The sequence below is a fragment of the Vombatus ursinus genome, unplaced genomic scaffold (assembly GCF_900497805.2).
Source record: "Vombatus ursinus unplaced genomic scaffold, bare-nosed wombat genome assembly UNPS02014830.1, whole genome shotgun sequence".
Classification (NCBI taxonomy): Eukaryota; Metazoa; Chordata; class Mammalia; order Diprotodontia; family Vombatidae; genus Vombatus; species Vombatus ursinus.
This window is the reverse complement of record NW_020954608.1, coordinates 412,347-428,723: the sequence shown is the minus strand read 5'-3', so window position 1 is coordinate 428,723 and position 16,377 is coordinate 412,347. Positions and strand designations below refer to the sequence as shown.

Genomic DNA, 16,377 nt, shown 5'->3' with positions numbered 1-16,377 from the left:
TGACCCTGGGGACCCAACATGAAAACCCTACAATGAAAGAGGATATTTCCAGGCTTTATAGAACTAGAAGTTTGAGGTGCTTTTGCTAGACATGCATCCTACACTTGTGCCTCATTAACATAACATGCTAAATTTGAGCCTACTCTTTTTATGGATGATATATATATATATATATATATATATTTATTTGTGGGATGGTGTACCCCAGTATTTTGGAAGGAATGTTTTATAGCTATTATTTTTGCTATGCTGCCTTAACAAATGCTTTTACAAAGAGGTAATGATCTACTGGCTGATTATTTATGGGAGGCACACTGGAAGGGGCTCATTATCTATAGTGTTAGGGGTACAGACACACCCATAGAGTTGCCCTTAGATCTGGTGGTGGTCGCTGCCTTCTGCAGACCAATCTGTGAGCACTTGTGGAAATTGGGGGAATATTTCTTTTTTTTGGCTAGGCAATGGGGTTAAGTGACTTGCCCAGGGTCACATAGCTGGTAAATGTTATGTGTCTGAGGAGGGATTTGAACTCAGGTCCTTCTGAACCCAGGGCTGGTGCTTTATCTACTGTGCCACCTAGCTGCCCAGGGAATATTCCTTAGGGGGTGCTCCATTAACATTTCCATAAAATTACAAAATTATAGAATCTCATTTTGCAGGTGAGGAAATTGAGGTCCAGGAAGGTTAAGTGACTTGTCCAAGGTCACAAAGATAGTAAGCATCAGAAGGTAGATTTGAAAGTGGATACAAGATGGTATTATTCATTCAACAAATATTGGTTTATCACCTACTACATGTATGCTATTGCAGTATACATGGATCTATTTGTCAATTAATTAACAAGTATTAATTAGGTACTAGGCACTTCAGCATAATACAACTAATTTGCAATATTTTGGGGGAAGGCGAAATTTATATTCATATTACAATTAAGGAAAAATACAAGTCTATGTAGAGTGCTAACCTGAGTATAATCTAAGGAAAGCGGATTTTTACCCCAGATTGCCCTGGTCAAGTGGCCAGTTGTATAGTGGAAGAATCAAATTCACCCAGCAATTGACTTTAAAAACTTTTTGGGGAAACTAGTTATTTTTAGGGACTTTTAATGATGATTATAAAAAGTTAAGATATGGGACAACTGAATAAGTACCAATTCTGAGTAATTCTTCTAGGAAAGAAATGAGCAAGACACTAGTAGTGACATATTAACTTCATTTACATTTACTTTCAAGTTTGACAACCTTTATTATGATTTTTCCCCTTTAGACTGAGTCAAAGTCTGACTATTTTAGTTTTTAAAAAGTTAATTTTGCATGTTAATATTGATAAGACCTTACTAAACATTACATGGGACATTATTAAGGACTTCATAAAGATTTTTACAATTGTTATTCACTTTAGCTCATTAAACTAAATTACAAAGTGTGTAATTTATAACAGTAGTTTTTACCAGCTCCTCGACATCCTTTCACAAAATTTCTACACTTAACACATGGGATGTCTGTCCAGTTGATGCATTTCGTCCTTTCTGAGATAGCCATTTGAGATCCAGGCCAGGGCATCTGTCCCAAGTTTAGTAGCTCAAGTTTGCTTGTCCAAGCTGCTTCCTGTTGTCCCATGCCAACTAGTTCTACCTGATTTCAGAGGTTTCTCTTTACCAAGACCAGGAGTTGGACACCCGACCCGATTTCAGTTTTCCCCCTTCTGTTGCTGGGTTTCAATTTTCCTCAGGGCATTCTCATGATTGCAACTTTGCCTGGGGCAGAATTGGAAAGTAGAGGAAAACTATATTAGAAGGGCGTGGGGGGGGGCGGGGGGGCGGTGTACGGCATCAGCTTCCCATCCTCTTTTCCAGAGACCTATTAGTAGGGCGAAGTCTGAGCTGTAAACTACTCGGCAGAGGACCGCGCAGCCTTCTGGCCTCCTGACCCAGACACGGACCAGGGGGTGGGGAGGAGGAGCGAGGAGGGCAGCAGGACCCCGGGCTGCGCCTCCCTTCAGTCTCAGTGGCTGTGGCCACCCGCCAAGAGTTAGATGCTTTCATGATCCGGAAATGATGAAAAAAGAAAGAAAGAAAGAAAAGTGTTTCTGAAGTGTGGTAGGAGGGGAGGGGAGGAAGAGAGAAGGGGAGGAACAGGGCGAAAGGTCCTCAGCGGGGGGTGCTCCGGAGCGCGGGGAAGGGGCGGGGTGCGCGGAGCCAGCGCAGCAGAGTCCGGGCTGAGACGTAGTCCTGGGAGCAGCAGCGGCAGCAGCAGCGGCCAAAGCCAAGGCCAAGGCCACGGCCACGGCCGCGGGACGGGAGATGCTGCGGCTCTCGGAGGCTCGCTAACTTTCCACTCTAGGAGAGGCAGGGGGAACGAGGAAGAGGAAGAGCGCGCCGGGCTCGCAGACAGGGATGCCGAAGTACGTGAATGAAGTTTGTTGGCTCGGCGGAGTTGGTTCGTGGGTTGCCCCCACCGCCCCGGGAGAGGAGGGGCTTTCACGTCCCCCCTCCCCCTTCTCTGCTCGCTCCTCCTCTCTCGTCTTCCAAACTCAAACTCTGAGCCTCTTCTCCTCTCTCCCGCCCCCTTCCCGAGCACCCACATATCCAACCCTTCTGAGCTCTTCCCTCCCCATCCCTAGGACTAGCAGAAACTTTACTTTGGCCGTCGAGTGACTGTGTAATAGTTTGCTTACTTCTTCTCTTTTTCAAATCAAAACTTCCCAAGGGGTGGGGCTTGGGGAGGGGAGCAGGGGGAGGAAATATTCCTGGTGGGTGGTGTGCTTTTCTTTTAAAATGTTATTTCTCTTCCCCCTCTCCCGCTAGCAGTAAGTTTCCCGAATGCAACACATAAAAGTCCTTTCATTTCCTTCAGGGTCGTCTGTTAGTTGTGACAGAGGGGTGTAAGCTCTATATATCTTGGTGAGAGGGCTGGCAGATGTCCCAAGTGGGAGAACCTCTTCCTTCTGGGCCTGAAGGGCCAAAGCATGGAGCTGAGTCTGAAAGCAGCTTTTTGATCTCACTCCCTGGGGGTAAGTTGCTTGCTTTAAAGTCTCTTTATAATTGTTGCTTTTTTTTTTTTTTAATTTGGCTAATACATTTAGGGATTGTTTGGTGTGTGTGGACCTGTTCTAACCTCTATAGCATTGACATTTCGCATGTAGAGAACTTAAAATTGTTACCAAGAAGACTATCAGCTGCTGCAACTTCTGTTTGTCTTTCTTCATGCTGGAGAGAAACAGAATTAATGAACTTCATTTTGAGGGCAAACACATATATAACTAAGATCCTAAGATCTTAGGATCATAGATCTCAAGCTGGAAGAGGAGCCAGAGGCCATGGAGTTTAGCTCTCTCTTTTTAACAGTTGAGGAAACTGGAAGCAATGCTTAGAAATGCCTCTCAAATTCCTCTATCCTCAGCAGATTTTGGAATGCTGTAGGTCTGTGAACATGTCTGTGCTCCAAGTTTGATCTGTTTGTCCTGGAGGCTGCCATGAAACCCATTTCCTAATTCTGGTTCCTGTGACCCATTTCTTTGAAGTGGCCCGTGCATACATTTTCACTTAGTCATTTGTTTTGATATATAGGTACCTTAAAAGGAAGACTTCGTAAGAATGAATTAATTCTCTTGTCCTGTACTCTTTGTCAAAGCAATACTTTTGCACTTGGGTAACTTCCAAAGCAGCCTTGTAAACAAGTTAGACAATAGCTTCCTTCTACTGGAGATAACATTCCTTGCTTTCATTTGTTATCCATAACATGGCCTGTGCTTTCTGATTTTTTTTTAACCCCATTGACAGTTCTGGTTTGAAGACCTCTGATAATGGATATCAAAGTCAAATACTTTTTAGAGTTAAGAAACCTAATCTAGAACTTTGACTTTCCAAGTTATAGCTGAACAGTTTTTTTTTTAATAACAATACTGTAGAGCTTGTCGGAAAGTTTTTTTTTTAAGGACATAGAAGAAAATGAGAGAGAAGAAGTAAATCAAAGCCTGAGCAAATAAAACCAGAAAATATCCATGTTTAAAGAAAAATGTTCTGGCATGGAAGACTGTAAAATTGAATTATAGTTATCATTATTTTTCTGTTCTAAAAAGTAGACTCATAATTTTCTAAACAGAGAAAATAAAAATGAATTAGCTACAAAAAAGTATCACACACAGAGAGCTGGAATGATAAACAGGTGTTTTTCCAGAAACAGTCTCTGTTCTACACATATTATTGTCAACAGAATAATTTTCTTGTCATTAGGCATGACCTTTATATTCATTTCAACTAATCAACATGCTGTTTATACTCAGACATGGGCCATTCATCACCTTAAACAATGTTTTTGTCATAAACCCAATTTGGAACTTTTGAAAAACTGTTATTTTAAAAAATTACCTTCTAGATTATTAATCCTTATTTTAATAGTGTGTTCTTGTTTTTATTTTTTAATTGTCCTCACAGTAAACTACTATAAGAGCTTGGAATGACAAGTTCCTTCGCCTGCAGAGTGGGTCATTGTGAGTGTCATATGATCAGAGCCTAAGGATCAATGCAGTACTTATTGTATGATGTTTGAGAATAGACTGTTTAAAACTCATTTGTTTAGTATGTGAACTTGATTTTGATTTTAATTGAAAATTAACTTACATATATTGTATTTCTAGGTTGAAGTAGAGAATATCTGTATAGAGAATTTTCTCCTACTTTGTTTCTCATGACCTCTTATAGTCTTTTCCTTAGGCCAATCCTCTGAAGTACAGATTAATGAATTTATTATAGGAAGTAGCTGAAGTTAACTGAAGCTTTATTTAAAAACTCCATGCAAATATAATCTTAGAAATAATAATAGCTTATAATTATATAGCATTTTTAAAATGTGCTAAGTGCTTTAAGTGTATTATCTTATTTGGTCCTTAAAAACCCTGGGAATTAGGTGCTATTTTTGTTCCCATTCTACAGATGAAAAAAATGAGGCTGAAACAGATTAAGTGACTTGTCCAGTATTACATAGTCAATGTCTGAAGCTGAATTTGCACTCATATCTTCCTGACCTTAAGTTCAGTGCTCTCTCTACTAAAATACTACCTAGTGGCTTCTTTCTTAAATAATGGCAAATACAAGGCAGACCTGAAATATTTTATGTAACTCAAAAGTTATGTCAGCATAAAGGAAAATCATTTAGACCAAATCTATACCTTACAAAAAGTGAAACCTGTATTTAGATAGTCACAAAATCTCTTTCTATATTTTAACATTGTGCAGCATGATACTACTAACTGTTGGTTGTTGAGTCATTTCAGATGTGCCAGACTCTAAGTGACCCCATTGAGGGCTTTCTTGGTAAAGATACTGGAATGGTTTGCCATTTCCTTTACAGATAAGGAGTTGCAAACGTGACTTGCCCAGGGTCACACAGCTAATAAGTGCTTGAACTGTACTTGAACTTAGGTCCTCCTGACTCCAGGCCCTGTGATCTATCTACTGTGCCAGCTAGCTGCCCCCATAATGAGGCTTTAAATGTAGTTTGGAGCCAGTTTATGGAGGACCTTGGCTAGGAGTTTAAATTTTATCCTGGGAGCAAGTGGGAGCTACAAAAGATTTTTTAGTAGGATAGTGACATAGATTAGTGCCCTAGGAAGATTATTTTGGCAGTTGCATGAAGGAAGGATGGGTCTGGGTAGAGGGAGAAGCCTGGAGGCAAGGAGACCAATTAGGAGGCAGATTCTAGCAGTCCAAGTAAAGAAAGATGAAAGCCTGAAGTAAGTTGATGGCATCGTGAATAAACAGAAGAGGATGGATATGAGAGACGTAGGATCTAGAGTACTTTCCAACAGATCGAATATGGGGGATAATGGAGGCAAGACCCAAAGCTGACTCTAGGTTTTGACCTTGGGTGACTGGAAAAATGTTGGTGCTATGATATCTAGAGGTGATTCTTTCATACTTGGAGAAAACTTGAAAAAACTTATGTTTGCACAAAGATAGGGACATGTCCTATTCGGGGGCCACTCTAATAATCTTTACTTTTTTGATTAAAATATTTTTTGAATTAAACATGTTATAAGGGAAAAAGTAAACATTACAGATGACTTGATATTAGTGATGGATCTGGGCTTATGACAATCACTTAGTCAAGTGCTTTCCTTTATAAAGCAGAATAAGTCCAGGAAACAAACTTAAGGTTTATCTTAATAGTGAAAATGACTGATTTACATTTCTGTAGGGCTTTAAGTTTTACAAAGTGTTTCCCTCAAAACAACCTGGGGTAATTATTATCATCCCCATTTCACAGATAAGCAAACTAGAACCTGTGGTTATAGAGCTGGTGAGTCTTAGTGCTAGAATTTTAAACCAGGTCTCCTGAGTCCACTGCTCTTTCCACCATTCCACACTGAAACCCAGAGAGGTCAAGAGATTTTCCCAAGGTCCCAGAGCTAGTTAGTATATTAAGAAAAGGTAATAAGAATAGACTTTTCAAGTCATCTGATGTGTTTACTGGGATAAATGTGGAGAAACAGGAAATCAATATTCTAGTTTTTTAGTACTATTATATTGAGGATAATACCATCAGAATATTTGTGAGCCAGTCAAACTTATTCATGCGTTGTTTTTTTTTTTTCTCCCTGATGCTTTTGCCAAGCCTTTAATATGTGGACTCTAAGTACTGAAATACACGATAATGTGATAATATGTGATTTAATGCGTTCTTCTCTCTTGGGAGGATCCTCTGAGACTATTAGGCGGACTTTTCATAGCAGGATGCAAAATGCCAATGAAGTTAATTAAAAATAATCTGAAATAGAAGCTAGGGAGCAGGTTTTCAAGTTGGAATTACATAGAAAAAGCTTTATTTTAGATGTGTAGTTTAGATGTCCAAGACTTTTAAATACCTAATGAGACTTCCTGGGAGAGAATAGTTCTGATCACTATATACACACATTTATCTATATCAGATCATAACATATATGCATACATGTGTATATATATATCATATGTATATGTGTATAGATTCCGTTCGATTTCATTCATCCGTTTGATTTCTATAGCACCATTTCTCCATAGAAGTTAAAGACCTGTACAGAATTAATTTTGGTCTTTACAAAGGAATGTTAAATCTAATGCCTTCCAAAGGAGATCAGTAACTTTGTTTCTTATTGCTTCTGACTTCAGAGCCCAAGTCAATCCACATGACTGAGGACAATATACACAACAAATTAAGTCCTTGATTTGAAAAACTGGGTGATATTCCAAAAGTTTGTTATAAATTTATCTTTGGAATTTTAGAATTAATTTTCCCATAGAAACATTTAACTTTAAAAATTCTGATTCTGTGGGAGATTCTAATGGTTTCTAGAGAAATTATTATATCATATGAAACAGAAACATACCTGGACTTCAAGACCTGGACTTAACTACCCTTGTGAAAATAGACATGATGTTTAACCTCTCCAAGACTCAGTTTCCTCATTTATTAACCGGTTATAATAATATTTGCACTATTTATCTTGCATACATTTCCTTCCCAAATTACCTAGTATTGGGACAGCTAGATGGTGCAGTGGATAGAGTACTGGCCCTGAAGTCAGAAGGACCTGAGTTCAAATGCGGCCTCAGACACGTAACACTTAGTAGCTGTGTGACCCTGGGCAAGTTACTTAACCCCGTTGCCTGGCCAACAAACAAAAAACAAACCAAAAACCAAACTACCTGGTATTTAACTACTTTGTATATATTTGGATTTATAAACTTTCTATTTATGTGGTATATACTTACATATGTCTCCTCAGTAGGTAAACACCTTCAAAGTGGGGTGTTTCATTTCTTTGTACCTGTATTTCTAGTGCCTGACACAGTGCTTGATTCAGAGTAGGTGCTTAAAAATACTTTTCATTGATAGGGAAAATTTAAGGAAAGTTCTTTGTAAAACTATAAAACACTTCAGTTAAATGTGAACTGTAATTAGTTTGTAAAAGATGTGAACTGTAGTTAGTTTGTAAAAGATCATCCTAAAACATACTATACATTTTGATATAAAATTAATATTACAATATTTTCAGTGCTGGTAATTAAGAAAAATTTAGCAGAAAAATAATTAATAGTTTAAAAACCTTACCTTGAATGCTGGTACTTTAAAAGTTTAATAAGAAGAGAAAACAAATTTAATTAAAAGAAGAAAAAAGCTTTCCTTCTTTTCTTCCTTCTTTCCTTTCCTATCTTATTTATTTTGGCCAATATTTGTAATTTTATTTGTTCAGTGAACTCCTAGTGTGGAAGATCCTTCTACCAATGTAGATTGTCACCTTTTGTGCATCTTGTAGTGTTATTTGTAGAGTTGTTTGGGATATTGAGAAGTTAAATGGCTTGCCCAGGCCTCTATGTATCAGACTTGAACTTGAATTCAGCTCTTTCTGGTTCTGAGCCACTGTCTCTGTCTGTCCCCAGATATAGATATATTTATATCTATCTATCTGTCTGTGTGTCTATCTATCTATCTATCTATCTATCTATCTATCTATCTATCTAGCTGTCTGTCTGTCTGTCTGTCTGTCTATCTATCTAGCCTCAGCAATTTCAAGAACTATTATAACAGATGCCATGGTTTCATTTTCATGCTTCATTTTAAAACTATTGACTTTATTTTTTAATGGTATTTTTATGATCAGCTAGTGTTAGGTTGATTTTTGGATCACAAATTGAATATAGAATCACTGCATCTTTCCAGTCTGTAGGGACCTCAGAGGTCATGGAATCCTTTAGGAAGCCCTGATCATCAAGCTTCTGTGTGCAGATATCCAGGGATATCTAACCTCCCTACCTCCTTTGGCCACTCATTCAACTTTTGGGGTTGCTTTAATTGTTAGAAAACTTCACCTTAAATTGAACTTCAGTCAGGTTGTTAAAATTAATTGTGCCTTTCAGACCCAAGCATAAAGACTTCTAGCTGATAGCCCTTCAAAAGACCTCGGATAGTTATCATATCAGTGTTAAATCCATCACTTAGATTCAGCAAACATTTATTAGGTGCCTGCTGTGTTTAGACCACTGTGCTGGCCCTGGGCAAATCACTTAAACATGTTTACCTCAGTTTCCTCATCTGTAAAATGAGCTGGAAATGGCAAACCACTCTAGTATCTTTGCCAAGAAAATCCAAACTGGAGTTAAGAAGAGTCGAATACAACTGAAAAAGACTGAACAACAGCAGCTGGATATACAAAAACAAAATGACCTATACCTTCAAGGAGATTTTATTTCACTTTTTTCTCACTCAGTCTCTTCATTTTTCTGGCTAAACTTCCCTAGTTCCTTCTTTTTTTAACTTTTAAAATTTTTTTTATTTTTAGGCAATTGGGGTTAAGTGACTTACCCAGGGTTGCACAGCTAGTAAGTGTCAAGTGTTTGGTCTGAAGCCAGATTTGAACTCAGGTCCTCCTGACTTCAGGGCCGGTGTTCTATCCACTGCGTCACCTAGCTGCCCCTTCCCTAGTTCCTTCTTACATTCCATGTGTATCATGGTGCATAGTTCTTCATTATCCTGCTCACTTTACTCTGGGTAGTGTCCAATTTTTCAATGGGGAGAAGAAAAAAGGAATAAACACTTATATATTGCCTACTATGTGCCAGGCACTGTGCTAAGCATTTTTACATTTGATCCTCATACAACCTGGTGAGGTGGGTGTGATTATTATCCTATCTTATAGTTGAGGAAACTGAAGCAGCTAGAGGTTAAATAACTTGACCAGGTCACACAAATCATAAGTGTCTGAGGCCAGATTTGAACCCATGTCTTCCTAGGTCCAGACTCAGTTCTCTATCCACTATGCTACCAGCTGCCTTAACGAAAATAACTCACTTATTTAGCACCTCAGTATTTCACAAAGCACATTCTTCATAACTGCCTGGTGAGGTAGGTAGTACATGTGTTACTATGGCTGTTGTTAAGTTGTTTCAGTTGTATCCAACTCTTCATGACCCCATTGGGGTTTTCTTGGCAAAGATACTGGATTGGTTTGCCTTCTCTGGCTCATTTTACAAATGAGGAAACCCGAGGCAAACAGGGTTAAGTGACTTGCCTAGGTTCACACAGCTAGTAAATGTCTGAGGCCAGATTTGAACTCAGAGAGATGTCTTCCTGATGCCAGGCTCAGCACTCTATCTACTATGCCACTAAATTACCCCTGATTTTATCTACAAAGATGTCATAAGAAGCTTTGTCAAACACCTTGTCCAAGTACAGTATACTGTGTCTTTGGTATTCCATGAATCTATCATGCTTATGCTTTATTATGCTTCAGTGATCTGTGATTTCATCAGTATGGTGATGAAATCCCTTTCTACATCTGACATATACACCCTATACTGATGTTGATTATAAATCTAATATGATACAGTAAATGATTTTTTTTACAGTTGCTATGGACAAGACATTTTATCACCCTACAAACATCTTGATGATAACTTTTTCTTTAAACTTAGCTTTGCTAATCTCTGTAGATAACAGACCATTCCTGGATCTCATACTTGAAGCCTTTCCAACTTAGTACTACCTACCAGAACTTTGACAATCTAAGATGATTATGTTAGGACTTTAGTGAAGGAATTAATTACCCATCTGGTAATCCTGTTAACAAAAAAGGATATACTATTTTAGAAGAATTGTTCTTGATAAACACATGCTGGCTCTTGGTTACCACGATTTCCTTTATAAGTGTTCAAAAATCATCTCTTTACATTTCTGGAATCTTAAAATTCCAAAATTAGCTAGAGGTTTAAAATTCTGAAATTTTTTTCAGGAATTAAACTTTTACCTGTCTATAGTTCTTACGCTCATCTCTCTTTTGTTGAAAATTGGGTCATTTTCTCATATATAACCCATTGGTACTTTTCCCATTCTCTATGATTTTTTAAAGATTGCTTATAGCAACTTAGCAATAACAACTGCTGTTGTAAGGAGTTCAGGTAGTAAGTTCAGATATAATGACTTGAACTAATTAAGAGAAGCTAAATACTCTTACTATGTTCTCCCATTTCTTGGCCTTTAATTTCCCATTATTTTTTTTCTTCCACATATTTTTTCCTCCTCGTAGAGAAAAACAGGAGAAAAATAGGAGTTCCTTCTCTCTGTTACCTATTATCCTACCATACAACTTGAGCAGCATTACATGTTATGGAGAAAAGAACAACAGGATTTCTGGTGAGAGGACCTGGATTCAGATTCCCTTTATGTACCTATGTCACCTTGAGCAAGTCACATATCTTGGACATTGGTCCAAAAACTGGGCATTGGAAGTAGATGACCATTTTGTTGTCTTTTTGACTTCATCTCTAGCACCCTCATTCTGTACTTTGGTATAAGTGTTCTCTGTTCTTGTAAGACTATACTATTCTTATTTTGTACAGATCCTCTATTAACATTCCCATTTACTATACGTGTGCTTTTCAAATCTAAGTTGGTTAATGAGTTTATCTACATCATTCTCTTTAATGCCTGGCACTTAATAGGTGTTTAATAAGTAGTTATTGACTGACTAGATAGATGCACTTTTTCTTCTTCATTCAAATTCTGTAGTGGTGGATTTTTTTCATTAAAGTATGCTATCCCTCTAGGGCTGACTTCACTTGTAGAATTACTAGCCATTGGATCCTACCTATCTCTTTTTTTCAACTCTTTGAAACCTTTTCTCCTGAAACCTGTAATGTATATCAGATTGTCCCTATCTTTTCTTGTTCTTTCATGAACAATAAGAAGTAGGAGAGGGTTTTTTTTTCTGATATAACTAGATAGAGATTACATGTAAGGAGAAATAAGGAGGTTAAAAACGATGTGTCAATACTGGTTCAATTTGAGGAATACCTATTCAGTATTTATTTTGTGCAAGACACTGTAGTTTGGATACAAAGATTAAAAATTAGTTCATCTCTGACTTCAAGGGACATTTAGTATATTAGGTAGAATTCAATACATGCACAAGTAAGTGTGATTTTAGAGAGAATGTGCCAAAGACAAGGAAGAGATAGGAAAAAGAAAGTTTTAGGAAAGATCACTTTCAATTTTGGAGGATAAGAGAAGGCTTTGTGGGAGGGTTTGTACCTTTAAGAGTCCATAGGCAGATAGATATGAAGCAGAGAGTGTATCAAGTAAGAGAGGCAGCATGAGCCAAAACATAGAAAGGGAAGAAGAGATAGCCTAAGGTAGAATTGACTGAGTTTTGCCTGATGAAAAGTAGAAGTAAAAGGGGCCAACATTATTGCTTTGTATTCCTAATGGAAAAGAAGGGGAAGAAAGCTTAGATCAGATAGATTTGAGCAAGTGATATGACCAGGCCACCGATGCTTGTCCACAATGAGGACACCAAATAGGGATGAGGGAAACAAGGCAAAGAGTTAGGGAACAAAGATTGGGACAATGGTTAGCCATTAGTCCTAAGGGGAAAAAGCCTTGCAGTGGATGGCAAAGGGCCAACCTGTCTACACCTTGCCAACTATATGTATGAGACTCTCAGAAATTTTGACTAGAGACTGCATAAATAATCTTGAATTTTAGTTTGTAAGCATTTTGTCTCTGCTGTGGCATCAAAACTATGCTTACTTTAGTTATCAGTGCCTTATTCCTTTGTCCTGAAAATGTGTTCAGTCATAGTTTAATATTTCTGCAGAGCAAAGATCTTGTCTGAATGGCTTGTTTGCATGAGGTTCCCTGCCTTGCCCGCGAAGGACTTTAATGTATGTGATACCCTGATAGCTGCAACAGAAGAGCCTCAGAAGAAGGACTTGTAAGCATTTGGGTAGATAATAAAACAAGAACTTATTAAGCCCCCTTTGTGTACCAAGCAATGTGCTAGGGTGCTGGTGATTCAAAGACAAAAGTGAGTTTCTTCCTTGGCACAAAGTAGTGGGGAAAAACATTGATTTTAGAAAAAGAGGACCTTGCATTCTATTAGAAGAGATGTGCAACATATGCAAAATAAATACAAGGTTTTTTGTTGGGGGTATAAAGCACTAGTAACAACTAGGTTAACTCAGGAGAGAGTCTTCCTGTAAAAGGTGGTGCTTGAGCTGAACTTTGAAAGAAACTAAGGAGTTTGAGAGACAGAGGTGAAAGGAGGGTGAGCAATCCGGGTTTGGAGAAAAGATAGTGCAAAGATCTTGAGATGAGGGATTACATGTGGTTTAAGGCACAGCAAGAATAATATGACTAGACTGTAGTCTGTAGACTATATATGAAAAAGAGAAATATATAAGTCTGGAAAGGTAGGTTGGAGCCAGGTTGTAAAGGGCTTTAGTACAATGCCAACTAGCTGTGGGCGTTTATAATTGCTTCTAGGAAATAGGGAGCCATTGCAGCTTGTTGAGTAGGAGTGTGTTGGCTTGATCAGACTGGTGCTTTACAAACATCACTTTGGCAGTTTTGTGGAGAACTGATGAGAGAGAGAGAGAGAATTGGAGGCTTGGCTTTATGGGAGAATTTGGCTAAGAGTTGTTCAGGAGGAGAAGGTATGTCTAGGTTTTAGTCTGCATGGAAGGAGATAAATACCCGACATCTATGAGAGCCCAGAGCCAAGGAAGTATTGCTAGGGAGAGAGACTGGACCAATGATTTCATTTGGATAGAGAAATCCAAAATGAGGAGACTCCTTTTGTACCAGTATTGACAGTGAGTATATTAATATGATTATTAGGGAGTGTGTAGAAATCTTGCATGAGTTGGCATTTTTCCCATTTTCTTTTAACCTCATTTCCTGGTTCTAGATGAAAGGATTTCATTTCAAAAATGGCCCAGCCACAATGTGCAAGTTAGTCAGCTAGCATTGTGGTTTTGAAGTATAGATTCTAGAAAAATAGAAACAAAATGCATTGGCCTAATCAGAGACTTTATGTCTTTCACCCTTGACAAATTTGTTGAAATACAGAGTGTGTAAAATATACAACAAATCCATCTTTCTGGGATGGTATAAGCATAGTACTTCTGGGAGGCAGTAGATTGATTACATGATTTCTAAATTTCTCCTCTGATTTTCTGGTTTGAGATTAGACTAAGTTCTGAGTAGTTTCACTTCAGTATTACATTGATGCAGACTAAAACTGTTGCTTCCTGTTCTCTTAATCTTCACCCTGTACATGTAAGCATATTTATATTTTGAATTACTTTTTTTAGGGGGAGGCAGTGAATGCAATTTAATAAAGCCACTCAAATGTTAAACATCTCCTTTTTATATCACAAATATCCTTAAGCAGGAAAGTCTTTGATTTTTATTTTTTAGATACAGATTTGTTTTATAGATATTAATGCCATTTTCCAACATGAAATAGGATCTATTGAGAAGATAGTTATTTTAGTCTGTACTCAACTTTTGGGCTTCTAGATGTATTCTCACTTCTGTTTTCATATTCATACCCACATATTCCTAACAAGATGATTCATGTGCATGTGCCTTTATTCCTGTCCTTTTCGAGGTTTCAAGTTTAACTACTAATCTGAAGTTAGTATTTGAACATCTGAATCATTTCTCATCATCAGAATGTCAAAAGGGAGAATCAAATCAGCAAATATTTACCAGGAACCTCCTGAGTGCAAAGCACCATGCTAGGCACCCTGAAGAATTCAGAAAAAATATGATTGATTTGCTTTCTTCAACAAATTTGCAATATAGTTGGAGGTATCCCTCTAACAAACAAACAACAAAGATGCCAAAGATAAAGGGTTAATGATACTACAGATTTAAATGAATTTATGAAAATAATAGAAGAGGTGTCACAATGCAACATGCAATCAATCAACTGCGGAAAGAATGATTCAGTCATTGATCACATATTGACCTAGTGTGTCAGAGAGGGAAAAAATCATTTCAGGCTAGGAGTGGTCTGGTCCATCCTTATCTACGTAGGTCAGTAGGCCCTGATGCTGCTTTGGGGTTATAGAGCCTCCAGGTTGCTAGTCATTTAGAGGTAAGCACTAGAGAAAGGACTTGATTGGGCAGCTGTGGAAAAGCAGTTTGGGATCAGACTGTGAAGAGCCTTGAATTCCAGTTTAATCTGGACTCATGATCTAGGCAGCTGAGAGGATTGAAGACTTTTGAGCAGGACAGTGACATGATCAAAATCACATTTTAGGAAGAGTTTTTATCTGTGGTATGCATGATAGATGTGAAACTGGAGTCAGGAGAGCCTTAGAGTATGGGATACAGCTACAGTAACTCAATGGTGAGGAGGCAGCATCATATAATAGAAGAGCTATGAGATTGCTAATTAGAAGACCTGAGTATATATGCCAGCTGCCATTTATCAATTGTGTGGTCATGGTCAAGTCACTTAATTTCTCTGATTCTTAATTTCATCCTTGAAATACTTTTTAGTGATAACATTCTGAGATTTTAGATGATGATAATAACTAACATTTTTATGGCACTTTAAGGTTAGGAAAGCACTTCACAACAACCCATGAAGTAGGCACTCTTATTATCCCTGTTTTATAGATGAGGAAACTGAGGCTAGAAGAGGTTATGTGACTTGTCCAAGGTCACAAAGCTGGTATCTGAGGCAGAATTTGAACTCAGGTCTTCCTCACTCCAAGCTGGGCATTCTGTTCATCCTGTTATCTAGCTGCCTGATGAGTAGTAGTACAGAGCAGTATAGAGTAGTATATAGAAAGTAGTATGTGGATACACATATGTACATATACATATATACACATAATATATATGTACACCTACATATGTACATATATACCTACACATACATGTGTTTGGAAACAGAGAACCTGGATTGAGTTCTAGCTTTACTACCTTGATAGCTTTATGTATGACCTTGGACAAATAATCTGGCCTCTTTGATTCTCCATTTGCTCATTTGTAAAATCACTGTCTATTATCTACCATACAGAGTTCTGAGAAAAATTCCTGTGTAAGCCACAAGGCTCTATATAAACATAACAGCAGCTATTATTGAATTAGGGTGGTGGCCTGTGGGAATAGGAAGGAAGGGGTAAATATGAGAAGGGAAAAAGGATAGTGAAAACTTTCCTACTTGTTTAAGAATTTTGCCAATAAAATAGACTAGGACAGGAATAGAGCAAGGTTCTGGAACCTGTAAAGGGTGGAAACATTCCCTGGGGATGTCCCAAAGGACTCTACATTCCCATAGTTAACTCTTTTATTCTACCTCATTAGGAGGGTTCCAGATGAAACAGTTGTTGGTAAGGGGTACAGTGGCAGGAATGTGAGATTTGGAATCAGAGGACCTGGGTACAAAGTCCAAACCTGCTGTTTACTACATGTTCATGCAAATCACAAATCTCCTTGCCTTCAGTTTCTTCTATAAAACGAGGTATTGCCTCTCAGATTACTTTCTACTTCCACTCTGCCTATCTATCTATCTATCTATCTATCTATCTATCTATCTATCTATCTA

General features: G+C 38.0%; 1 protein-coding gene across 3 annotated transcripts in view; it reads left to right on the top strand.

Moving 5' to 3' along the window:
* The first annotated feature begins 2,254 nt into the window (after positions 1–2,254).
* Positions 2,255–16,377, top strand: part of MDFIC (MyoD family inhibitor domain containing) — a 113,510-nt gene continuing 99,387 nt past the window's right edge. For 2 of the 3 annotated variants that reach the window (XM_027838656.1, XM_027838654.1), the window contains exons 1-2: positions 2,255–2,403; positions 2,856–3,012. In XM_027838656.1, coding sequence (XP_027694457.1) covers positions 2,919–3,012 — 94 coding nt within the window. In that variant the 5' untranslated portion in view covers positions 2,255–2,403; positions 2,856–2,918. Of the gene's footprint in view, positions 2,404–2,537; positions 2,661–2,855; positions 3,013–16,377 lie in introns of those variants that run through there. The other variant, XM_027838655.1, reaches the window with a different exon arrangement.